A 27248-nucleotide genomic window follows, 5' to 3' on the forward strand; every position below is an offset into this window, starting at 1 on the left:
CTGACTTTCTGCTGTTCTGGTTCCTGTTTGATTCCCGGCTCCGACCTCTTTTCTGAACTTGATTACAGTTTTGCTCCCCCGTCCCGGCCGTCAATCTGTTTTTCCCCGTTTTCGACACTGCCTTCGCTCGCCACGGAAGTACCGCCTCCGCGTTCCGAGCGATCTGTTACCCGTGCAAGGCTCTTCCAGAAAATTGAACGCAAGTGGGTCCTGTCTCCATATCTGGTCAGTTTTAGAGTTGCAAATAAACATGATATGCCTGAATGTCTGAAAGAATTATCTTAACGAACGCAAAACCATTCATCAATGTCATCAGAATGCCCCAAAATCGGAGAAAAACATATCCACACTATGTAAAACACAAATTTAAATTGTGAAAACAGTTGGATGAGGTAGATGAAAAATATCAAATGATACAAAATGGCACTGAATGATGTTAAATGAAACAGGACAGTGTGTCACGGTTGCCGTGGCGCCCAATTGGCCCCGCCCTTGTGGCGCCAGCTGCGGCTTGTTGACAGAATGGCTTCCCCACTATTTAAATCCTGTCCTGTCAATCCCCGGTTGTCGGTCCGTCTGCGAATCTCTGTTTTTAAGCGGCAAGCCCTTTTTTGCTTGTCCCGTTTTTTACTCCTGTTTGTCTCCCGCTACGATCTGTTTTGATCTCGACCACGTCTGCTCTCCCGTCCCGAATTACGACCTGTTTTGATCTTGACCACGTCTGTTCTCCCGTCCCGAATAACGATCCTTTTTTTATCTCGACCACGTCTACTCTCCTCTCCTGGCTTTCGACTTGTTTCTGATCCCGACCACGTTTTTGCTCTTTTACTGACCGTTTTCTTCCGTTCCCACAGAAGTCGCACTTCCGCGTTCAGAGCGACCTGCTTCCCGCGTCCAGCAACCCCCTCCCTTTCTTCTAATAAAACTTGTGAGAAACGTTACGCGGGTGGGTTCTGTTTCCCGTTCTGGTCCCGACGCAGTGCTGGTCAAACTATTGTTTTGGGGCTAATTTTGGCCCACTAGCTAACATTTTGTGGCCTTCCAGGTCAACAAAACCCAGACAATCGCTACAAAAAACATTTTTCCTTAAAGATCAATGAACTATGAGAGCGGAACACTATTCATTAAAAAACAAAGGTTATTTTGGCAAATCATTTGGATAGTTTAGGTTTACTTGACTCATTGATATTCTTCTAAATCTTTCACTTTATTAGTGTGTTGAGCGTACATCTTTAATATTTTGACTACCGTAATTTCTGGACTATAAATTAAACTATAGCTATATTATATGTAGCAAAATATGGTGTATGAGACTGGAAATGAATGTATTATTTATGAATGTAGTATACACGGTTTTACTGGTACACTACCGTTTCTGTGCAACAATTAAATAATTAGTATTGTGTGCAACAGGAATCCAACCCAGGTTGCAGAATTGAGAACACCGGCATTAAGACCATCAGCAGGGTTGGGTAGGGTTACTTTAACTGGATTACTTTCAATTACTTTTGGATTACTCCGATACCAAATATGCTAATAAAAGACAAAAGAAACTAAATAGGAATCAAATGACTCAATTTTGTGCAGGCTTGGGGAGTAACGGAACACATGAAACGGCAAAAATGATGTTGGCAAGCTGTTTGGATTTCATATTCATTTTGTTTCTGTCACATTTTATGTTAGTTTTGCCGGAGATCAAAGAGATCAAAGCCGGGAGAGAAAGCTTACCACGTGTTGTGAGTCATCATTTTATTCCTATTTAGTTTCTTTTGTCTTTTATTAGCATATTTGGTATAGTAGTAATCCAAAAGTCATTGAAAGTAATCCAGTTAATGTAACCCTACCCAACCCTGCATTTTATGTTAGTTTTGCCGGAGATCAAAGAGATCAAAGCCGGGGGATAAAGCTTACCACGTGTTGTGAGTCATCATTTTATTCCTATTTAGTTTCTTTTGTCTTTTATTAGCATATTTGGTATTGGAGTCATCCAAAAGTCATTGAAAGTAATCCAGTTAATGTAACCCTACCCAACCCCGCATTTTATGTTAGTTTTGCCGGAGATCAAAGAGATCGAAGCCAGGAGAGAAAGCTTACCACGTGTTGTGAGTCAACATTTGATTCCTATTTAGTTTCTTTTGTCTTTTATTAGCGTATTTGGTATTGGAGTCATCCAAAAGTAATCGAAAGTAATCCAGTTAAAGTAACCTTACCCAACCCTGCTTCTACGACGTTAAAAAAAATCAAATCAGGCTTCTGATTTTTAAACAGAAGGGTTCATTGAGTTTTCTTTGAAGTTTAAAAGTTGAGGCGATAGTACGGCACGCAATTCTTTTGCCTCAAGAGAGAGGGCGATAGTGAGACTAAGGACTCTGATTTGCCGTACACTTCAGCCCCAAACAATAGAATTAGGGATAGCATTAGCAAGCTAACAGTAAGTCAAACCACATTTTTTCTTGTTTAGAGACGTGGGTTTCCAGTCGGTCCTGTTCCTGTTGGTTTTTCCTGTCCGGTAATGTTCCTGTTTATTTTGTCCTGTTTAATATCGGTTTCCAGTTTTGTTTCTGTATATTTTTGTCCTAGTTTTCGTTCTCGTCTAGCTTCTCCTGTTTATTTTCGATATCCCGATTTATTATCTATCCTGTCTGTCCCGTCCTGTCCGGTATCGACCCCATCTTTCCGATATCAACTAGGGCAATTGGAATCGATCTCGTTGGTCTCTGGCTTCCTGTCTTTTATGCCACATGGACTTGTTACGGTTTTTTGTTCTGCCTTTATGCAGGGTTGGGTAGGGTTACTTTAACTTGATTACTTTCAATGACTTTTGGATTACTCCAATACCAAATATGCTAATAAAAGACAAAAGAAACGAAATAGGAATAAAATGACTCCATTTTGTGCAGGCTTGGGGAGTAACGGAATACATGGAACGGCAAAAAGCTGTTTGTATTTATTTTCATTTTGTTTCTGTCGCATTTGATGTTTGTTTTGCCGGAGATCAAAGAGATCAAAGCCAGGAGAGAATGCTTACCACGTGTTGTGAGTCATCATTTTATTTATATTTAGTTTATTTTGTCTTTTATTAGCATATTTGGTATTGGAGTCATCCAAGAGTCATTGAAAGTAATCCAGTTAAAGTAACCCTACCCAACCCTGGTTTCTGTCGCCTTTTATGTTCGTTTTGCCGGAGATCAAAGAGATCAAAGCCAGGAGAGAAATCTTACCACTTGTTGTGAGTCATCATTTTATTCCTATTTAGTTTATTTTGTCTTTTATTAGCATATTTGGTATTGGAGTAACCCAAAAGTCATTGAAAGTAATCCAGTTAAAGTAATCCTACCCACACCTGGTTTCTGTGTCATTTTATGTTAGTTTTACCGGAGATCAAAGAGATCAAAACCAGGGGAGAAAGCTTACCACGTGTTGTGAATCATCATTTGATTTATATTTAGTTTCTTTTGTCTTTTATTAGCATATTTGGTATTGGAGTCATCCAAGAGTCATTGAAAGTAATCCAGTTAAAGTAACCCTACCCAACCCTGGTTTCTGTCGCCTTTTATGTTCGTTTTGCCGGAGATCAAAGAGATCAAAGCCAGGAGAGAAATCTTACCACTTGTTGTGAGTCATCATTTTATTCCTATTTAGTTTATTTTGTCTTTTATTAGCATATTTGGTGTTGGAGTAACCCAAAAGTCATTGAAAGTAATCCAGTTAAAGTAACCCTACCCAACCCTGCTAATCGTACATACAATTAAATAAACACCCTGTTTGTAGATTGCTTAAAAATACAAATAATACGTCCAATAAAGAAGATTAACGAGGACAAAAGACAAAGGGAAGGTGACTCTTGAGTAGTTGTCTATGTGGTGTGGATTTTTGATGTGACAGCAGCTGATGAAGGAGACCAGTTTGCGCATGGTGGCCAGCACTACCAGACACCAGTGGGTGGTTTCCGGAGGCGGGACCTCGGGTTTGGGCTCGCTGCCCGTCGGTGTGGACGGGTCAGGGGCCAATTCGGTGGCCCCGCCGGCAGGGGCGGCGGCGGGACTCGACTCGGGTTCCTTGCGTCTCTTGGCCCGGTCCGAGTGGCTGGAGATGGTGGTGACGATGCCGTTCATTTCGTCGTCAAAGTCGTGCATTTGTATTTGGTGGCCGTACTGCTGCGAAATCAAGGAGAGTGTTGAGTGCAAAGGGTAACCGTGACGACCGGATCGGGGTTTCCCTCGGGGCTTTATTAGCCTGGCGGGACCCCATACGAAGAACGGTTGTCAAGTTGGGTCAAAAGAAAACTAATCTACTTCTGGGGTTGTTTAGAAAGAACAGAAATCAGAATTGGTTTGCCGTAAAAGTGAGTTATCTTTCACAAAACAAATGATTCAATGTCTATATAAATGCACCATTGCAATCGTGCACCATTATAACTTGAGTCAGTCTTTAAACACTACGTTGTAAATATTCTTGCATATTTACTAACATTATTTTATCATTTTTTTCTATTCAAGGTCTTTATGACCTATTTGCCTTGGCGCAGAGGTAGCCAACCTGGTGCCCCGGGTGCCACCGGGTGCCCTTTGAGGCTAGCTGAGGTGCCCGCGCATCTGTTTTGAAAATATCCAACCTGTGCTAAGTCATTAAGATTTTCTAGTGTTTATGTTTTTCTGTTGTTGTTTTTTTTTACGACTGAGTCAACTTAACCCTAGATCCTACATATCTCTCTTCTTCTTTTTCTTTCACTTTCTTTTTGTCTTCCTGTCTTTCTCTTTGTCCTCTCTATCTCCATGTATCTTTCTTTTTGTCTTCCTGTCTTTCTCTTTCTCTTTGTCCTCTCTATATCTATGTATCTTTGTTTTTGTCTTCCTGTCTTTCTCTTTCTTTTTGTCCTCTCTCTATCTCTATGTATCTTTCTTTTTGTCTTCCTGTCTTTCTCTTTCTTTTTGTCCTCTCTCTATCTCTATGTATCTTTCTTTTTATCTTCATCTATATCTTCTTTCTTTCTCTTTCTTTATCTCTTTCTTTCTTTTTTTCTTTATCTCTTTCTTTCTTTCTTTATCTCTTTCTTTATCTCTTTATATCTTTCTTTATCTGTTTCTTTATCTCTTTATCTCTTTCTTTATCTCTTTCTTTACCTCTTTATCTTTTTCTTTATCTCTTTATCTCGTACTTTATCTCTTTATCTCTTTCTTTATGTCTTTATCTTTTTCTTTATCTCGTTATCTCTTTCTTTCTTTATCTCTTTCTTTCTTTATCTTTTTATCTCTTTCTTTCTTTCTTTCTTTCTTTATCTCTTTATTCCTTTCTTTCTTTATTCCTTTCTTTCTTTCTTTCTTCCTTTCTTTCTTCCTTTCTTTTTTATCTTTTTCTATTTCTTTCTTTCTTTCTTTCTCTTTTATCTTCTTCTGTTTCTCCCGTCCTAGTTTTCTTTCTCTTTCTTTTTATCTTCCTTTATTTGGGTTATACCAGTCTTACAGTTCAGGGTTTTCAGATTGTTTTATCCACAGATAAGCCGATAAGCCGGTTTCGGGCCACTTTTTTCCAAAAGTGAGTTAAACTCAACTTGATTTAACTTTATAGAGCATATTATTTTAAGAAATGTTTATTTTTTAGTGCCAAACAATACTGGTTACTTTTAGAAGCCTTAAACATACGTATATAAACCTTAAACATAATAATAATAATAATAATAATTTCCTTGTATTGTCATTCTGTGTAACAATGTACACAGAACGAAATGTCGATTGCACCTGACCCGTTGTAGCGAGCCGATGCAGCCGCAGCCAACAGAGGGCGCCGCCGACCACTTTTTAAGTCTTAGGAATGACTCGGCCGGGGCGCGAACCACCGACCTCCCATGCGAAATATAGCACTGAAGCAACTTACGAACAAATTCAATTTACGAAGGAACCTACCTCGCTCGTACAGAGTAATACCAAAAGTGTCTCACCATGAGCATGTGGGCGTCGCAGTAGGTCAGCGTGCAGAAATGAGCCACAGCGTACTCGATGAGGGCCCCGAAGATAAAACTGAAGCAGATTCCCAAGTATACGTCGATGGCCTTGATGAAACAGTTGGCATTAGGGAGCGACGTCCGAGCTCCCATCATCAAGGTGGTCATCGTCAGTACCGTTGTCACTCCTGGTAAAAAAGTACACAATAGCGGGAGTACTTTTGGAGGGAACGTCGTTGGGCGTCGCCTCAAAAAATACGCAGAGAGGAGATATGGCAAAAAGGGAACGTGCTTTATTGCACTCGGGACACGTTCTAAGTTCCAGACGTTGGCTTTCATAGTGTTCTCAGATAACGTTAAGATATCTTGTAAAGGTCGTCCGCCCCAACTCCCTCAGCATATCAGCCTGTGACCTTTTGCAACAACGTCATCCTACGACCTTCACCAGATGCCTACATACTTATCATTAGTTATTATCCACATTCCACAACAGTACTACCGTAAATTCCGTACTATAAGCCGCTACTTTTTTCCCAAACGTTCAACCTTGCGGCTTATTCAGTGATGCGGCCATTTTATGTAATTTTTCTTACGGCCGCCAGCGGCGCTCGAGTACAAAAGGTAAAATTTAGACCGGTGGAATATATGCGCCGAGGAAGACCGCAACTTCTTGGCTTGTGTATAAATTAAATCAGCGTAAACATACCCTCATCATGCAAAATGCAAAAAGAAAGGCACATGACGCAGCTTTCAAGCTAAAAGCAATCGAGCAGTCCGGACGGTTTACCGTGATTTTTACAAGTACGGTATGTTTTTTTTACCAGACCCGTTTACTGTGTTGCGAGCGTGTTGCTAGCGTGTTTTGGAATAAAGGAGCGTGGGACGACGTCTATATGACAAAGTGTCTTTCCGACACTGAGGAAGACGACGTCAATGGCTTCAGTTCTAAGGAGGAAGATGAGGACGGTTTACCGTGATTTTTACAAGTACGGTATGTTTTTTTTTTTACCAGACCCGTTTACTGTGTTGCGAGCGTGTTGCTAGCGTGTTGCTACCATTACCTGCCCTGTCACAGGCACCGTTTGGGATGAAAGTTATATTATTATTAAAGCTTGGAAAACTCTCTCGGTGTACCGTCTTTCTTTGTAAATATGTGTAACCCATGTACAATATGTATTTGCAACTGTATATTTTTGTAATGTATTGATTTGTATTATTTTAGACACTTATTCTGATATGTTTTGCACGGGTGAATGAAAAAGGAGGGGCGGAACAAACCTTTAAGACAAATTCCCCTGTTCTCCTTGCAAGTTAAAAATTATTGATGTCTTCTCTCCTATTTTGAGTGTCTCTCTAGCTATAGACTTATTAGTAACACATCAGTTCTTTGGAAAAATCAACTGGTCACTAAATTTGAAACAATTGTTAAATAATGTCGTTGACATGTTGCATAATCCTAAAGGCGAGTAAAACACACTTACATGCTTAACCCTAACCCGAAACCCAATCCTAACCCTAGCCCTTACCCCTTACCCTTACCCTTACCCTTACCCTTACCCTTACCCTTACCCTTACCCTTACCCTTACCCTTACCCTTACCCTTACCCTATGATTTCAAAATGTGCACCTCCTGTTTGTCTTTCTTATTGATATGCTTAATTGACTACATTTTCTATTCAGATTTTTTGATGTTTACAAATTACCGATGCAAATTCGTGCTGGAACGGAAGAGAGGGAAATCCAGAAGGAAACCCAGGAGAGGACCACCAGCAGACTGGATGGGACGTATGTCTCAAGGATGAAGTAAAGGATGCTCCTCTTCAGCTCAAAGTGGAAGACCAACTTGGGGTAGTGACCTTGAAGACAACAAATAAAAGCAGGAACATCAAATTTCAAGATTTATGGTCTTATACGTGGCCTGAGACGGATTTTATGACTTTTGTTAGAACTCAGAAAAGTTGAGTGGTATTCACTTCCATGTAGAAAATTGGAAACATGGAGACTCGATAGGACATTTTTTTAATATTTCCTTTGTTTCAAGAGACAGTTTGAAGAGACCGTTTTAAAAAAAGTATAAAAAGACTTCCTGTATAAGAAAAATGTCATGGCCTTGCTTTGTCTCAAAGACACAAGCTCAAAAATAGACAATATATGGTCTTTGTGTCACGAACGGAACAAACGGTGGACCCAAATGCGTAATTTTTCATACAATGCTGTATTAAGGGATTGGGGAAGTCAGGGACAAGGGAGAAGTCAGGGACAAGGGAAAAGTCAGCGATCTGGTGCTGGCTGGACAGGTGGAACTGGAAGACCCCGAGGCCGATGACAGGTGACAAGCCGGACAGGCGGGGCCGGAAAACGAAGCGTGATTGTGGATCGGAACAAGTCGGGTAGCCGGGACAGGAAAACGAAGCGTGATCGTGGATCGGAACAAGTCAGGTAGCCAGGACGGGAGAACGGAGCGTGGTCGAAGATCGGAACAAGTCGGGAAGCCGGGACGAGCGGGAAACCAGGGATCGGGACCAATGCAGGAAATGGAATAAGGCAGGATACGATTGACGCACTCCAATGTTTTAAGTTATCTTAACTTGAACTCCATTGGGCGTTAACGTGTGCACTCCTGTTTTAAATTTTGGAAGTGCAGTTGGTTCAGATTTCGCTAAGGATGATAATGGATTGGACCTTGAGAAGGCATTACAACTGTGGCGGGACAGCAAACCACCAGAATATATGAACTGAAAAATCTGAAGTGATAACTGCTTTGTATTACCAATTAACTGTGATGATTAAAACTGCACGAATATATAGACTAATATTTAAGCAATATTATTTTGTATAAGGGCAGCACGGCGGCCAGTGATTAGCGCGTGTGCGGCACAGTTCTAAGGTCTTGGGAACCTCCTGAGTGGGTTCAAATCCAGCTACCGGACATCCTGTGCGGAGTTTGTATGTTCTCCCCGTGCTTGCGTGGGTTTCCTCAGGGCACTCCGGTTTCCTCCCACATTCCATGGATTTCAGGTGGATTGGCCGGTCCAAATTGTCCCTAGGTGTGAATGGGCGAGCGAGTTGTCTGTCCCTGTGTGCCCTGCAATTGGCTGGCAACCAGTTGAGGGTGTCCCCTGCCCACTGCCCGATGATTGCTGGGATGGGCTCCAGCACCCCCGCGACCCTACTGAGGATAAGCGGTGCAGCTAATGAGATGAGATGAGATAATGCAGAAAGTGATAACAACGGCAATAATTCCGGCACGAAAAAACGGCGGAGAAATTCTTCGAAAGATCGCGGAGGCAAGGAAAACACGTGTGTTGAAGCGAACGATTCGACGAAAGATATAAACAAAAGAATACTCCTAGCAAGATAAGGACTTTTCTGCCAAAATGGACTCAATTATATTCTTGGTGAGGCGGAGGATGATAATGGATTGGACCTTGAGAAGGCATTACAACTGTGGCGGGACACCAAACCACGAAGAATATGTGAACTGAAAAATCTGAAGTGATAACTGCTTTATTATTTGTATTACCAATTAACTGTGATGATTAAAACTGAATGAAAATATAGATGAATATAATTATTTCAGCAATATTATTTTGAATAATGTGCAATATTGTTGTGAACTGAAAAACCTTAAAGTGATAACTGCTTTGTATTACCAATAAACTGTGATGATTAAAACTGAATGAATATATAGATTTATATTATATAATTGTCGCCGATTCACAATTTCAACCTGGATAAGACTAAATTTTGGGGAGCCATAGATCTCTGTTGGGACCCATTGTCTTGTCCAGCATGGTCGCCGTGGCAACCAGCTGGCCCCGCCCCCTGGGCAACAGCTGTAGCAGATCGCCTAATTTGCGCGTTTGCTTCTTAAGAGGGGTTTGGGGTTTTGCGGGGGCTGGCTCATTGCATTTTCTGTCTGCATTTCCCGTTCTGTTTTGCTCTGTCCTGTTTTGTTTGAGTCGGAAGAAACCTGTGTTTGCACGTTTTTTGTTAAAGCCTGTTTGTTCTGTCTTGTCCCTGAGTTTTGGACGACTTTTATTTTGGTAAATAAAAGTTTTGATCGTCAACGCAATTGAGTTCTCCCTTCCTGCCTCCTACCTCCGTTCTGGTCCGGTCTCCCCCGTGACACCCATAGATTTTTCAGCATGCAAGTCCCCCGGGACCCATCATTTTTCACAGGTAATAACCCATTAAAAATGCAAACAAAAAACGACCTCGATATAGATGATTGTATTGCATTTACCAGTTTCATAGATAGCTTCTGAGACGGAGGTGTAGTGGTCCTCCACCGTGTATTGAGCCAGTTGAAGAGTGTCAAGGCCACTGACAGACTCATTTCCTCGGGTCCAGTAGAACATGACATCATTGATGTTGTATCCCCCTATGAAAGGGGAATAAATTGAATTTAGAAGAGGTGTGTCAGGAGAAATTAATCACATCCTTTCAACAGAATCCATCGGACAAGCACGCTTGGATAGCAGAACTTTGACTGGAGAGCACTTTTGGTGAAGTTTTTGTCCTCCCGTGACACAGCAAAGATACTTTTCATGCAAGATAGTATGAAATCATACATGCTCTCATATAACCGCACGGCTATCCTCTCATGAACTCATATTATCTTATACATGCTACTATTCTCTCGTACACACAGTAGTATTTTTTCTTACACATGTTCCTATACCGGCAGCACGGCGGCGCAGTGGTTAGCGCATGTGCAGCACAGTTCAAGTCATGGGAACCTCCTCTGTGGGTTCAAATCCAGCTCCAGACTTCCTGTGCGGAGTTTGTATGTTCTCCCCGTGCTTGCGTGGGTTTCCTCCGGGCACTCCGGTTTCCTCCCACATTCCAAAAACATGCATTTCAGGTGGATTGGCAGGTCCAAATTGTCACTAGGAGTGAATGAGCGAGTATGCCCTGCGATTGGTTGGCAACCAGTTCAGGGTGTCCCTTGCCCACTGCCCGATGATTGCTGGGATGGGCTTTAGCACCCCCGCGACCCTACTTAGGATAAGCGGTGCAGCTAATGAAATGAGATGAGATGTTCCTATACCTTCAAAAACAAGCTACTATACTCTTTAACACATATTACTACATTCTAATGCACACTTTTTTACTCTCTTTTTCACTTACAACCAATGTTCCCTCTAAGCTGCGCGCGTGCGCAATCACGCACTACCCAGAGCTTTTCTGCGCACAAGAAAATCTAGCCAGCTCACAAAAATCAGGGCTCAAAATTGCTAATTAAGAAGCCAATTAAGTCAAAGTTAAAGTGCATGAAGGTAAAAAATACACGGGTTCCCCTGACGCTGTGTCCTAAATGCTGTGTTTTGAAGTCGAGTCGCAGGAGAAGGAACTGGCTCTTTCCGGTCCCAAACAGTTGTTTTTGCTTCTTTAATCCCTACACGACCAAATATGATGTAAAATTGTGCACAAAATCACTTAAAGGAAGGGGGGGACAAAAAAGAAAAAAATACCTAAATGAAAAAGTAGTGAAAAGTTGAGAGATAAGAAACAAAAGAAAGAGAAAAAAGAAAGAATAATTCAGAAAAAAAGCCAGAAAAAAGATTTACTATTTACTTTTTTCCTACGTTTCTTTCTTATCTTTTTTTCTGGCTTTTTTTCTTACTTTTGTTTCTTTTTATCTCAGCTTTTCACTCCTTTTTCATTTTGGTATTTTTTTTCATTTTTGTTCTATTGCCCCTTCCTTTGAGTCATTTTGTGCAATATTTTTAAATAATATTTGGCCATGTTGGGATTAAAGAAGCAAAAACAACCCGAAGAGCCGTTTAGGACCCGAAAGTGCCGGTTCCTTTTAGTGAGCCGAGCCGAAGAAGCCGGTTCTTGACAAATTCTACTAACTTTACTCAACTTCGTTCTACTTCGACTCGACTTCAAAATACCGCATTTAGGACACAGCGTCAGGGGAACCTGTGTATTTTTACCTTCATGCACTGTAACTTTGACTTAATTCGCTTCTTAATTAGCCATTTCGAGCCCTGATTTTTGCGCGCTGGCTAGATTTTCTTGTGCGTTGAGAATGTGCAAGCAGTGCGAGCAGCTTAGAGGGAACACTGATGATATTATATGTGAGAGCAAGTATGATTTACTTCTCATAAGCTAAGGGTGAAACTAAAATATGCAGCACGGCTAAAGACACCTTGGGAAGTGAATTAACCGCGCTCCACCCACGGTTAGGTTATTATAGGATTACAAGCCGGAGTTGGCGTAAAGTCCTTCTTACAACAGTACGATGGCACAACGAATTCAAAACTCCTCTCGGAAGCGACTTTAAAGAGGATGTGGTCCCCTGGAGGGGGAGACGGCATTCAAATTTGCTTTCATCGCAAAACCTGAAATGGACAAACTGTGTCAGAACATCAAACTAAGCTTTGAAGGCGCAACGGAATATTTATTCTCGCTGTAATTAATGTAACATGGTTCGAGAAATAAAATAAAAATCCAATGAAAAAAATCAAAACTATGGCGTAATTCTTGCCTCATGTAGTTCACAGAAAATATACACATTAAGCTTAAAAAACAAGGGACAGAAAATCAAATGTACAAAAACGGAAAAAACGGGTCAGTAGCCGGGGCAGGAGAGCTAAAAACGTGGTCGGGATCAGAAACAAGTCGAAAGCCAGGATAGGAGAGTAGTCAGGAGACGTGGTCAGGATAAAAAAAAAGGGTCGACGCCGGGAAACAGACGGGAGCAAAAGCAGTTGGGAGTCAGGGTCGAAAAGACTTGCTTAGATTACACTGAGGTTTGCAGACGGACTGACAACAGGTGACAGAAAGGAGTGGGTTTATATAGGGACAGGGAGCCAATCAGCGTCCGAGGCAGTTGGGGCCAAAGGTGCGGGTTAGGGTTAGAAAAAAATAAGGATAAAATTTGTATTTTTCTCATTTTACCAGATTAACCATAATCCTAACATGTTAAAAATAATACTAGTAATAATAAATGCAATCCTGTTCATAACAATAACACTTGTTTTGTGTATGTTATTCTTATTATCAATAATATTAATATTAATCTTATCATAAATATTTAAAATTTTGCATCATTAGTATTGTTCAAAATATTATTATTATTATTATTATTACTAGTAGTAGTAGTAGTAGTAGTAGTAGTAGTGGTAGTAGTATCATCATCATTACTTTCATTGTGTCAGGATAATATTTTCTTTGGTAGGACGAATACAAATCTAAATACCTTATTTTGTCAAGACCAGAACGGAAACAGGACCAAATCGCGTGACATTCTCACACAAGCCTTTTATTTTATAGGAAATGGGGAGTCATGCATGTTAGACAGCGGTCTGGCGTGGAAAAACAGGAAGCCAGAGACCGACGAGACCGATTCCAATTGCCCGAGTTGATATCGGACAGATGGGGTCGATACCGGACACGACGGGACAAACAGACAGGATAGATAATGGAACAGGATATTGAAAATAAACAGGACAAACAATACGGGAACGAAAACTGGAGAAAATAATAAACAGGACAAAAATAGACGGGAACGAAACTGGAAACCGATATTAAACAGGACAAAAATAAACAGGAACAATACCGAACTGGAAATACCAACAGGAAAACAGGACCGAGTCAGAACCCACATCTTGCGGGGCAGAGGTTCCTTGACGAACTGACAAAGGGAGAGTGAGCGCTCTGAGTTTAAAAAGACGGAAATACAATCTATTAATGAGCGACAGCTGGCGCCACACAGGCAGGGCCAAGTGGGTGCCATGGCAACCGTGACATATTTAAAATATAGTAAGAGGAGAACTTTAGCATTAAAGCATTAAAGAAACAGTACAATAATGGCGATAAAATAACACAAAAACCAAAAAGTATACAAAACTTATTTTGTATCCTTTATTATTGTAATCAATATTATTACTATTGATGGCGTTCCGACGTTATTCTCAACCGCATCAAGCTTTCTTATTTTCACTTTTATTTTAAAAGAAATGTCTCACCTCTTCTATTATATCGGGTTGGCAGTATTTCGGGAGGTAAAGCACTCGTCTTGGGATCAAGAGATTACAGGTTTGATTCCCAACACCTCTTGTTTCATGTCGAAGTGTCCTTGGGCAAGGCACTCAATCCCTAATGCCCCAGTTAGGCAGGTAGTTAGTCGCCTTGCATGCAGACAATTTACATTTACATTCTCATTTTGATTAAGAGTAATCCAGATTTTCTTCAGGAGAAAATTATTATTTTTTTAAATTACCTTTTATTCATAGATTTCTCCTTCAAATTTTAAAGAAACAATGTTTAAATTAACAACCATAACTGGAACTGGGACGAATGTATGAGCAGGAAAACACATTTGAATTATGCAACACATGAGTCAAAACATATGTACTTCTCACAATATTCAGCAGAGGGGGCTAGAGGTATACATAAACCCATGTCACCAGGGTTGGGTAGGGTTACTTTAACTGGATTACTTTCAATTGCTTTTGGATTACTCCAATACCAAATATGCTAATCAAAGACAAAAGAAACTACATATGAATAAAATGACTCAATTTTGTGCAGGCTTGGGGAGTCACGGAATACACGGAACAGCAAAAATGATGTTGGCAAGCTGTTTGGATTTATTTTCATTTTGTTTCCGTCGCATTTTATGTTCGTTTTGCCGGAGATCAAAGAGATCAAAGCCAGGAGAGAAAGCTTACCACGTGTTGTGAGTCAAAATTGTATTCATATTTAGTTTCTTTTGTCTTTTATTAGCATATTCGGTATTGGAGTAATCCAAAAGTAATTGAAAGTAATCCAGTTAAAGTAACCCTACCCAACCCTGGTCATAATTGTATACATATTTAGTTTCTTTTGTCTTTTATTAGCATATTTGGTATTGGAGTAATCCAAAAGTCATTGATAGTAATCCAGTTAAAGTAACCCTACCCAACCCTAGTTTCTGTCGCATTTGACGTTCATTTTGCCGGAGATCAAAGAGATCAAAGCCAGGAGAGAAAGCTTACCACGTGTTGTGAGTCAAAATTGTATTCCTATTTAGTTTCTTTTGTCTTTTATTAGCATATTTGGTATTGGAGTAATCCAAAAGTCATTGATAGTAATCCAGTTAAAGTAACCCTACCCAACCCTGGTCATATTTGTATTCATATTTAGTTTCTTTTGTCTTTTATTAGCATATTTGGTATTGGAGTCATCCAAAAGTAATTAAAAGTAATCCAGTTAAAGTAACCCCACCCAATCTTGGTCATAATTGTATTCATATTTAGTTGATTTAGTCTTTTATTAGCATATTTGGTATTGGAGTAATCTAAAAGTAATTGAAAGTAATCCAGTTAAAGTAACCCTACCCAACCCTGGTCATATTTGTATTCATATTTAGTTTCTTTTGTCTTTTATGAGCATATTTGGTATTGGAGTAATCCAAAAGTAATTGAAAGTAATCCAGTTAAAGTAACCCTACCCAACCCTGGTCATAATTGTATTCCTATTTAGTTTCTTTTGTCTTTTATTAGCATATTTGGTATCGGAGTAATCCAAAAGTAATTGAAAGTAATCCAGTTAAAGTAACCCTACCTAATCCAGCATGTCACACTCAATGCAGTATTGTATCCCTTTGTGTTTTTACTGATAAACAATTTATTTTTGTTTCCAATCGGAACTCCATAAGGCCAAACAGGACAAGGTCTACTTATTTTGCATAGAAACCTGATATTACTAAGAACTAAGAAACACCTAAAATCAGGAATACGTTCTGTAAATCACTCGTTCTCAACTGGTTTAACTTAAGGTCCCAGGACCCCACCCCGATTACGAACCTCGACCTGAATCTAAGTTAAAAAAAAATAAAAATAAAATAAAAATCATTGATTAAATAGCTGATATCATTGCCGACCCTTTTGCTGCTACGGATACAAAAAAAAAACATATCTTTTTTCCTCTTTTTCCTGTCCTTTTTTCTTTTTCTTTTTCCGTACGTTTTCCATTTTTAGTCTTTGTTTTTCTTTCTCTCTTTTTCCTCTTTTTATAAATATGTTTTAATTTAGTTTTTGCCTTTTTTCTTTCTTTTCGGTTTTTCCCTCCTTTTTTTCACACTCCCTCTTTCCCTTCATGGTTTTACTCTACTTTTTTTATGTATTAGTCTTTTTTTCTTTTTCTCTCTTATTCTTATTTTCTTTTTATTTCCTTTTATATCTGTCACCACGAAAAGCTGGGAAAAAATATGGAATATATATTATACTTTTTGGGCAGCACGGCAAGACAGTGGTTAGCGCGTGTGCGACACAGTTCTGAGGTCATGGGTTCAAATCCAGCTACCTGGCTGGCAACCAGTTGAGGGTGTCCCCTGCCCACTGCCCAAAGATGGCTGGGATGGGCTCCAGCACCCCCGCGACCCTACTGAGGATAAGCGGTCCAGATAATGGATGGATGGATTATACTTCTTGTGAATTTTGAGTCGTCAGAGTTCATATTCTTTCCTTGTTCTTTTTCACACTTGTTTTCCTTCGCACTTTGCAATATAGCGACATCTAGTGGCAAAATGATATACACAGACGTTTTTGTTTGAATCCCAAATGCTTCACTTTACTATCTTGAGGAACTTTATTTTAAAAAAAAGTAATTACTTGTTCAATACCTTTTCCGAAAAGTAACTGAGTTACTCTGCAGTAAAAATGACTAGTTACCATGGAAAGGAACTATTATAGAACCTTGTAATATTTCTTTTTTCAACAGCAACATATTTATCCTACACTTTAAGTGCAACAAAAAAAACAGTAAATAATAACATGAAATAACAATCAGCAGTAAACAATATAAAGTGAATGGATGAAATCTGTCACGGTTGCCATGGCGCCCAATTGGCCCCGCCCGTGTGGCGCCAGCTGCGGCTCATGATCAGGCGGGCTTTCCTTCCTTTTAAGCTCAGTGTTGTCACTCTTCCTTTGTCAGTCCGCCAATGAACCTATACCTTGCAAGATGTGGGTTCTGACTGGGTCCTGTTTTCCTGTTGGTATTTCCTGTCTGGTATTGTTCCTGTATATTTTGTCCTGTTAAATATCGGTTTGCAGTTTCGTTCCCGTCTATTTTTGTCCAGTTTATTATTCTCTCCAATTTTCGTTCCCATCTAGTTTCTCCTGTTTATTTTCGAAATGGAATCAATTTCGTCGGTCTCTGGCTTCCTGTCTTTCCACGCTGCCTAAAAAACTCCCCATTTCTTTTAAAATAAAAGGATTGTGTGAGAACGTCACGCGATTGGGTCCTGATCCTGTTCTGGTCCTGGCAAAATTTGCAGTACATTATCCCCATCTACCTTTAGGGAGTGTCAATGACTATTGAAATCTCATTTCTTTTCTCAGCATTAATTTGCCAAGGCAAAGGGCTGCGACCCACTAAAAAAGGGTCCGTGAACCATTCTGGAGTCCAACTTAAAGAAGAGGCGAGCTGTTTCTTTTGAAACGTAGGTGAAATAAGAAAGCTTGAGGCGGTTGAGAAAATGGTCGCACCGCTTTGTTAGGCCAATTTTTACCACGGGGGAGGACCTCTTGAAGCGCATCTTCCAAAAGTAAGTTAAACTCAATTTTATTTATCTTTATAGAGCATATTCATCTCATCTCATCAGCCGTACCGCTTATCCTCATTAGGGTCGCGGGGGGGCTGGAGCCCATCCCAGTCATCTCCGGGCAGTTGGCAGGGGACACCCTGAACTGGTTGCCAGCCAATCGCAGGGCACACAGGGACAGACAACTCATTCGCTCATTCACACCTAGGGACAATTTGGACCAGCCAATTCACCAGAAATGCATGTCTTTGGAACGTGGGAGGAAACCGGAGTGCCCGGAGGAAACCCACGCAAGCACGGGGAGAACATACAAACTCCGCACAGGAAGTCTGGAGCTGGATTTGAACCCACGACAGGTTCCCATGACATGAACTGTGCCGCACAAGCGCTAACCACTGCGCCGCCGTGCTGCATAGAGCATATTATTTTATGAAATTTTTATTTTTTTAGTAAAAACAATACAAGTTGCGACCAATATTCCCTCTAATTTTCCACGGGTCTAAGCGTTAACACAAAGTGGGTGAGCAACGCTTGAAACAACAGTGAGCAACAGCAATCCCAAGTGTGGCAAGATAATTAATTTTCAAACGTGTCCAAAATTTGACATCAAGTTACATTCTGCGGAGTTTTCGGCAATGCAAAATTATTTTTCTCTTTTGAATGAATTGACTCATGTACTATTGCAAAAGTTGTATGGCCTACAAACGTCGTTTGTTCTTACAATTGTTTCACAAGATATCCATTTCTTTTTTTTCCTGATATATTTTGTCGCATAATGCTAACATTTTTGGGGGCTTATTTAGTCGGTTGCAAGATACAGAACTGTACTTGATCATATTTTTTAGTGGAAGTACAATGTTGGCAACAAGATTCACTTGAAATAATTGGAATTTATTTGAATGCAGCACAAACTTTTTCTTCTTTTTTCTGTGTTTTTTTTCTCCTTTTTTTTAAATTCCTTTAAAAGAAATCTCATTGTGTTTAATTTTTCCGAGCTGTTACTTTTTTCTTTTTGTTCTCTATTTACTTTTTTCCTACATTTCTTTCTTTTCTTTTTTTTTCTGGCTTTTTTCTAAATTTTTCCTTCTTTTTTTCTCTTCCTTTTGTTTCTTTTTTTCTCAGCTTTTCACTACTTTTTCATTTTGGTATTTTTTTCTTTTTCGTTCTATTCCCCCCTTCCTCTAAGTCATTTTGTGCATCATTTTACATAATATTTGGTCATGTTGGGATGAAAGAAGCAAAAACAACCCGAAGAGCCGTTTAGGACCCGAAAGAGCCGGTTCCGGTTTAGTGAGCCGAGCCAAAGAAGCCGGTTCTCGACAAACTCTTCTAACTTTACTCAACAACGTTCTACTTCGACTCGACTTCAAAATACCGCATTTAGGACACAACGTCGGGGTAACCCGTGTATTTATACCTTCATGTGCTGTAACTTTGACTTAAGTCGCTTCTTAATTAGTCATTTTGAGCCCTGATTTTTGTGCGCTGGCTAGATTTTCTTGTGCGCTGAGAATGTGTAAGCAGTGCGAGCAGCTTAGAGGGAACACAGGTTGCGACCCACTAAAAAAGGGTCCGCCAACCATTCTGGAGTCCAGACCCCCCAGTTGAAAACCACTGATGTCAATTACAGTAAAAAAGACATCTCTTCCCACTTCCCTGTCAGAAAGCACTAAATATTTAAACCTCAATCCCAAATTACTACTTCTTAGTGACACCCTGCTCTGCTGTCAAACGGCATAATTTTAGACACATGAATCTTTGACGCCATCTTCATACTCCCGGATAGAGAAGAGAACAAAAAAGGAAGTGATAGGCAGACTTAAGTACAGAGTGCCAAAAGATCAAAGAGAGAACTTGGTTGAAGATCGAAAGAAAGTGACAAAAGGTAGCAGGGAAGAAAGCCATCACCCCCCTGCCGCACGTTTTTATGTCTGCTAAGGAGGATTTCGTTCTTTTCATTTTGACTGCCGTGCCTCGGATGGCTTTTGGCCGGGAACGGAATCCACTAAGCCTCAGGATTGACGGTAGATGGGCAACGGCTGCAGGAATTTGGTTTCTCGGTCATTTTTTAACAGGATTAGTTACAGATGGCGGGACGGATGCTGGGTGGTTAGCGCGCAGCCCCACAATCAATGTTCCCTGTCATTTTCCTTACGGGTCTGAGCGTTCACACAAAGTCGGTGAGCAGCGCTTGAAACAACAGTGAGCGACGGCAATCCCAAGTGTGGCAACTAAGTCATTATCAAACATGTCCAAAACTTGACAATTTGCTGAGTTTCCGGCAATGCGAAATGATTTTTCTCTTTTGAATGAATTGACTTACGTACTATTGCAAAGGTTGTACGGCCTACAAACGTCGTTTGTTCTTACGATTCTTTCACAAGATATCCATTTCTTTTTATTTCCTGATAGATTTTGTCGCATAATATTAACAATTTTGGGGGCTTATTGAGTCGGTTGTAAGATACAGAACTGTACTTGATCACATTTTTTTGTGAAAGTACAATGTTGGCAACAAGATTGACTTGATATCATTGGAAATTATTTGAATGCAACACAAACTTTTTCTTCTTTTTTCCCTGTTTTTTTCTACTTTTTTTTAGTTCCTTTAAAAAAAAAAACTCATTGTGTTTATTTTTTCCAAGCTGTTACTTTTTTCTTTTAGTTTTCTATTTACTTTTTTCCTTTGTTTCGTTTCTTTTTTCCTTTTTTTCTGTATTTTCCCTTCTTTTTTCTCTTCCTTTAGTTTCTTTTTTTCTCAGCTTTTCACTACTTTTTCATTTTGGTATGTTTTTCTTTTTTGTTCTATTTCCCACCCTTCTTTTAAGTCATTTTGTGCACAATTTTACATCATCTAGGGACGAAAGACGCAAAAACAACCTGAAGAGCCGTTTTGGACTTTTTAGTGAGCCGAGCCGAAGAAGCCGGTTCTTGAAAAACTCTACTGATTTTACTCAACTTCGTTCTACTTCCACCTTGACTTGAAAAGTGACTTTGTTCTCTATTTACTTTTTTTCCTACATTTATCTATTTTCTTTTTTTCTGTCTTTTTTCTAAATTTGTCCTTCTTTTTTCTCTTCCTTTTGTTTCTTTTTTTCTCAGCTTTTCACTACTTTTTCATTTTGGTATTCTTTTCTTTTTTGTTTTATTCCCCCCTTCCTTTAAGTCATTTTGTGCATCATTTTACATCATATTTGGTCATGTTGGGATTAAAGAAGCAAAAACAACCCGAAGAGCCGTTTAGGACCCGAAAGAGCCGGTTCCTTTTAGTGAGCCGAGCCGAAGGAGCTGGTCCCCCGACAAACTCTAATAACTTTACTCAATTTTGTTCTCCTTCGACTGTATTTTTACCTTCATGCACTCTAACTTTGACTTGAGTCGCTTCTTAATGAGTAATTTTGAGCCCTGATTTTTGTGCGCTGGCTAGATTTTCTTGTGCGCTGAGAATGTGCGAGCAGTGCGCAATTGCGCACGCGCGCAGCTTAGAGGGAACACTGCCCACGGTGCGGAGGTTCGGGGTTCAAGTCCAGCTACTTCAGCTTCCCCGTGTGGAGTTTGCATGTTCTCCCCGGCTTCCTCTCTTCCACATTCCCCAAAACATGCGTGTCAGGTTAATTGGCCGCTCCAAATTGTCCCTAGGTGTGAATGAGTGAGTGAGTTAACTGTCCCTGTGTGCCCGGCAACCGCTTCAGGGTGTCCCCTGCCCACTGCATAAAGATAGCTGGGATAGGCTTCAGCACCCCCGCGACCCTACTGAGGATAAGCAGTGCAGATAATGGATGGATGGACAGTTACAGTTGGTCGTTACCTCATTTAAAAAGTAATTCAGTAAGACCCCAGATTACACCATGTCTTGGGATCAAGAGGTCGATCCAACCATTTTCTCAACCGCATCAAGCTTTCTTATTACGCTTTCATTTCAAAAGAAACAGCTCGCCTCTTCTTTACACTTTACACCAACCCTATTGAATGGATACACCAGATATTAAACAATAAAAATGTCAAAGTTCTTAGTGCGCTGGAGATACAGTATACAGTGTTCTGGTTGTCCCGCGTCCCTGCGTCCTAGACGTCTCAAATCAACGTGCGTCCCCGGGACGCAACTTTTTTGACACAAAATTGTCATTATTACCCGATACCTTTTTTAACAAAGATTTACCGCACTCAACGTTTCGTCGGGCAGATCCGCATTGTTGTTTTGGTCTCGCGGATCGAGTTTTCGTCCGCGCGCCGATCTCGGTAAACAAGATTATGTCATTGTTGTGGTGGAAGTCCGTCTCTTTTTAGTTAACAAAATCTAACTTACAGCAATGTCCAGATATTTTTCGACATCCTGAAAATAATGTTCGCATCTACTGTTTTTGCAAATCGAATGTTCATAAGTAGGGGAGCGTCTGTATTTTGACAGTTGAGTGAATCCAGTTTTATACCTGAACCAACTCACCACGCTATACAAACTCAAGAGAGAGCTAGAAAAAAAATATGTTTTTCGCCCTTGTCATTCTGGTTTAAAAATACATACAAAAAAATTTTCAGCAGTGTATGGACATTAAGGTTAGACTACCTCAGATCAAACTACTAGCCTAAGCCTATTCAAGCTCAGAGGATACCCTTCGCTGCCCTCTACGGGCCAGAGGGAGTATTTGTATTTATATTTATTTCAAAAATCATATATTTTTTTATTTTTTCACGTTCATGTTAGCGTAATCTTTTGTACGGAAGATTACGATAACGCAAACGTACGATTAGCCTGGGTTAGCTTTATGTTTACGTTAAACATTGGGGCGGCAGTAGCTCAGGAGGTAGAGCGCTCGTCTTGGGATCAAGGAATCCCAGTTCAAATCCCGGCTTGTCCGTGTTACATGTCGAAGTGTCCTTGGGTAAGACACTGAACCCCTAATACCCCCAATAAGCAGGTCTTACATGGCTGCAATACAAGGCCGCTATTGGGAAATGTGAAGCACACTGTAAAGCGCTTTGGGAAGTCATTGACTTGAAAAGCGCTATAGAAATGCAGATCATTTCATTTTCATTTCAAGGTAAACATCCAGGGTGTTGGAACGAATTAAAACGATTTAAATTCATTTGAATGGGAAAAATGATTTCGGTGATCGAACAAATCGGTTTTCCGACAGGGTTCTGGAACGGATTATGGTCGAGAACCGAGGTTCTACTGTATACTGTTTTTATAACATATGGGCCTCGGGTCACATCATGTAAACTTCCCCAAATGATGTCAAGTATTAAGTTTGGATGACGTGAAATAAAAAAATCTCTGCTGTGAAAGTGAATTTGACCAGAAAACTTAAAGAAGGGGTTTCTTACAGCTCTCCAGTTGTAGTGTGCAGGTCTGCTTGTCCATCGGGTACTTGGTCAAATCCATGTTGCAGGCCACCGTCGTAGTGATTCTGCAAAACAACAATGTAAACTTTAATTTGTGATTTACAGATTTTATAGATAGATAGATAGACAGATAGATATATACTTTATTCATCCCCGAAGGGAAATTCACATTTCCAGCGGCATCCCTGAGCTGAGAACAATACAATAATAAAGCAAAAAGAATACAATATACAATATACAAATACCCAATGTGACAAATGCCCACTGTAGCGTGTTATATAGAGTATCTAGATGGTGCTACACAGAATACATATTTCAATAAAAATACGGTAATATGCAATGTAGGGAGGTGTGGTTTAATGTGGGCCTTTACTCTGACGGGTAGAGTTAAAGAGCCTCATGGCATGAGGAAGAAAATATCTCTTCCGTCTGTCCGTAGTACAAGACAGTGACAGCAGTCTGTCGCTGAAACTGCTCTTCTGTCCGGAGATAATGCTGTGTAGTGGATGCGATGGATTGTCCACGATTGACCGCAGCTTTCCCAGTGCCCGTCTCTCAGCTACTGTTGTTAGGCTGTCCAGCTCTTTGCCCACAACAGAGCTCGCTTTCCTAGCCAGTTTATTGAGACGAGAGGCATCCTTCTTCTTGTCGCTGCCTCCCCAACACGCTGTCGCATAGAAGAGGGCGCTTGCCACAACTGTCTCATAGAATATTTTCAGGAGCTTTTTGCAGATGTTGAAGGAGGCCAGCCTTCTGAGGAAGTCAAGTCGGCTTTGCCCTTTCCTACATAGAGCTTCTGCGTTGGCAGTCCAGTCCAGTTTGTTGTCCAGCTGCACACCCAGGTATTTGTGGGTCTGGACAAATTCTACACATTCTCCTTTGATGGTTACAGGAACCATCCCAGAATTTATTGTGAAATTTCAACAACAAAAAGGACAAAATGTCGGGTTAAGTCAATAACTTAGTTCTGGTATGATTTCTTTATTTTCTCTCTAGCTCACAGGTGTCAAAAAGCCGGCCCGCGGGCCGGAACAGGCCCGCTAGGGGATTGGATGTAATCCAGTTAAAGTAACCCTACCCAACCCTGCTGAGTATTGTAGTCACCATAACATGAGTTTTCCAGCTATACGATGTAAATTATTTGATCATCACAGCATTATTTTGATAATCACATTAGATAGATAGATAGATAGATAGATACTTTATTCATCCCCATAGTCAAATTCACACTTCCAGCACTATCCTTTTTTGTTTATTAACAGATTAACAGGATGTCCTCTGGGTGCTGTGTTGTAGTTTAGCAACAGCGGAGTGGATGACGTCACGCGCTAGGCCAAAAGTTCGACGTCCCTGCAGCAGATGGAAATCTTTGTGCCCTGGGTTACACCACCTCGATTCACGTAGATAGCGAGTCCACCTCCTCTCCGCTTCCCGTAGGCTTTTTGTCTTTGTCTGTCCTAACAGCGCTGAAGCCGGGTAGCTCCTCGTTAGCGTCCGGGATGCTAGGCGTGAGCCACGTTTCCGTAAAACACAGCAAACTGCACTCCCTGTACGCTTTGATGAATTTGACCAGTACACCAGTTCGTCGGTCTTATTTGGTAGAGGGTTCACATTTACCATGATTACGGACTGTACAGAAGACTTATAACGCCGCTAGCCGCTTAGCCTTAGCTCCGGCACTGCATCCACGATGGGGCCCCCATTAATTATTTTAGTTGTTATAAATGCACTTATACTTACCCAAATTTGTGAGTGAAGTATTTACCTGCTGTATCCTTTCATATCAGTACTTTCCAGCCCTTATCTCATCATACAACCTTCGAAATCCAGCTGTGAGCAGTTTCAACAAAAGTCCCTTGTTCATTGAAAACCTTTCTTCTATTTTGTAATGTGAGCGTCCATTTTTACGTTTCGCATAATCCACGGCTTTCTCCTTTGAGAGAGGGGCCGGAACAAATTTCGATGCCCTTTCAGTGTTAGACACGTTTTCTATCGATTTGACCAGAGTCTTTCTTTTAAAACTTTGTAAAAAATGTCCTCAACTGCACTGCCTCCAGAGGTGGGTAGTAACAGAGTAAATTTACTCTACGCTGTCCAGGGTTGGGTAGGGTTACTTCAACTGGATTACTTTCAATTACTTTTGGATTACTCCAATACCAAACATGCTAATCAAAGACAAAAGTAACTAAATATGAATAAAATGACTCAATTTTGTGCAGGCTTGGGGAGTAACGGAATACATGGAACGGCAAAAAGCTGTTTGGATTTATTTTAATTTTGTTTCTGGCGCATTTTATGTTAGTTTTGCCGGAGATCAAAGCCAGGAGAGAAAGCTTACCACGTGTTGTAAGTCATCTCATCCATCGTATTCTAAGATCGATTACGTACAATTTCATTTATGAGTAATTGATCTTTTTTGTTCACCTTATAGTATGGAAAATACAGTTATTTACAGTATAATTTCTGGACACCTTAAAATCCAACAGAAAATCCGCTTCTGTATTTTTTGTGTTTATCATGTTTTTCTTTGTTTAGCTAACCTGCATTGGCTCCCTGTTAACTTAAGATGTGATTTTAAGGTTCTCTTGGTAGTCTACAAAATCATGCAAGGACTTGCTCCCTCATATCTTTCAGATTTAATTCCCCCCTATGTTCCGGTCCGGAGCCTTTGCTCTGAAAATGCCGGCCTCTTAGTGATCCCAAGAGCCAAGAAGAGATCTGCAGGTGCGAGAGTTTGACCTGCCACCTCAGTGGAAATGTTTAAATTTAAGATTAAAACACACTTCTATTCTATAGCATATGAATAACCTGCTGTCACAGTCTTGTTCCACGGACAGACTGAGGGGATCATGTCTTCCTCATGCCATGAGGCTCTTTAACTCCACCTGGGGGAGTAAAATCCCACATTAAAACCTACCCCCACATTTGCATATCACCCTATTTTTTATTACAGTGCGTATTTCCGTAGCACTATTTAAATACTCTATAGCAAAACGTTATATTGGGTATTTTTGTATTCTATATCTTTATTTTATTCTTTCATTTTTCAATACAAGGATACTGCTGGAAGTGTGAATTTCCCTTCGGAAATGAATAAAGTATCTATCTATCTAACATATATTTTATGTTGACAATATCTGTGTATTATTTGCCCTCATGTCGGTTTTAGATCAGGGGATGATGTCATAATAGTCTGTGTATTGCAATAATCTGTGGTCTGTGCAGCCCTTTGAGACTCTTTCTGATTAAGGGCGTCACAAATAAACATGACTTGAGTAACTTTTCGGAAATGTTGTACTTTTAGGAGTATTTTTAAATCCCCATACTTTTACTTTTACATGAGTAAATTTGTGAGGAAAAAAACGGTACTTTTACTTACGTAAATTAATAAATCCATTCGACGTAATTACGCGTCCGTCTTTATTATGATGGAACTTCCGGCATGCTCTAGCATGATGAACCAATCAAACGTAGCAGCCTCGTCACGTGACCATATTCAATTTCAGCGGGGGGAATTTCGTTTTGGATGAAACATCGAAAAATGGCGTTTAGCCATTCCGACTACGAAAACACAGAAAAGAAGGAGCACCCCATAGCCTCACATCAAAATCACGTTCCCCTTAAAAAGGGTGCCAAACACCTGCTACAATATTCAACGTCTCCTTTGTTTGCCTAAACAAACAGATATTTCTGCATTCAAGAATTCAACCTCGGACTTGGGGAAATACGTAGCAGTAAGTTTCCTAAATTCAAATTTCAACTTTACTTTGGTTTTATTTGCTTTTTAATACTTGTTTGTTTTATTGTTGTTCAATATTCGTTTTACATTGAACTTTGGTGTTCTGATTATTTTAACATTTAAAGTAAAATGTATTATTATTATTATTATTATTATTATTATCTTCAAGCGTTTTTTAATCAAGCACTTGAATTTACGTTCATTATTTTAATCTACTTTTAAATTTATTTTATTTATTGTATATAATTTATAAATTTCTTATAATTTCATGATCCAATTGGTTGTTTGAAAAAAATCATTAAACAAGACGTTGCTACAGTTACTCAGTACTTTAGTAACATTTTCACCAAGTACTTTTTTACTTTTACTCAAGTATTTGGATGACTACTTTTACTTCTACTTGAGTAGTTTTACTCTGAAGTAACAGTGCATTTATTAAGTAAAACTTTAGGCTATTCCACCCATCTCTGATTGCTTTTCTCCAGCTCTATCTTTTCAAAGTCCAATACTTGGTCTGGTCCAGGAAAAGAACATATGGCGAGAAACCAGAAACGTCCATTCGCCTTCACTTAAATTGGCAGCTAGCAAGAACAGCTACTAAAAAGGTCAGTAACCAATTGTAAGAATAAATAAGAATTTGTCATGCCTCTGGAACATGCTGACATAAACAGTAGCAGGCT

At 40.0% G+C, this 27248-nt stretch overlaps 1 protein-coding gene and 1 long non-coding RNA gene across 6 annotated transcripts in view; one reads left to right on the forward strand and one right to left on the reverse strand.

Annotated features, from left to right (window-relative positions):
* Positions 1-2842: 2842 nt before the first annotated feature.
* The window catches only part of gabrzb (gamma-aminobutyric acid type A receptor subunit zeta, b), a 123950-nt gene continuing 99544 nt past the window's right edge, over positions 2843-27248 (reverse strand). The window contains exons 6-10 of one of the 2 annotated variants that reach the window (XM_088351295.1): positions 22812-22894; positions 10188-10325; positions 7645-7797; positions 5939-6129; positions 2843-4154 (exon numbers count right to left, since the gene is read on the reverse strand). In XM_088351295.1, coding sequence (XP_088207421.1) covers positions 3777-4154; positions 5939-6129; positions 7645-7797; positions 10188-10325; positions 22812-22894 — 943 coding nt within the window. In that variant the 3' untranslated portion in view covers positions 2843-3776. Of the gene's footprint in view, positions 4158-5938; positions 6130-7644; positions 7798-10187; positions 10326-22811; positions 22895-27248 lie in introns of both variants that reach the window. The other variant, XM_088351294.1, reaches the window with a different exon arrangement.
* The window catches only part of LOC148354517 (uncharacterized), a 106322-nt gene continuing 105405 nt past the window's right edge, over positions 26332-27248 (forward strand). For all 4 annotated transcript variants that reach the window (XR_015852458.1, XR_015852457.1, XR_015852460.1 and 1 more), the window contains exons 1-2: positions 26332-26563; positions 27054-27173. This is a non-coding gene — a long non-coding RNA (uncharacterized LOC148354517). The remainder of the gene's footprint in view (positions 26564-27053; positions 27174-27248) is intronic.

The sequence above is a fragment of the Urocampus carinirostris genome, chromosome 13 (assembly GCF_059441175.1).
Source record: "Urocampus carinirostris isolate Australia breed hairy pipefish chromosome 13, RoL_Ucar_1.0, whole genome shotgun sequence".
In the NCBI taxonomy this organism is placed as follows: Eukaryota; Metazoa; Chordata; class Actinopteri; order Syngnathiformes; family Syngnathidae; genus Urocampus; species Urocampus carinirostris.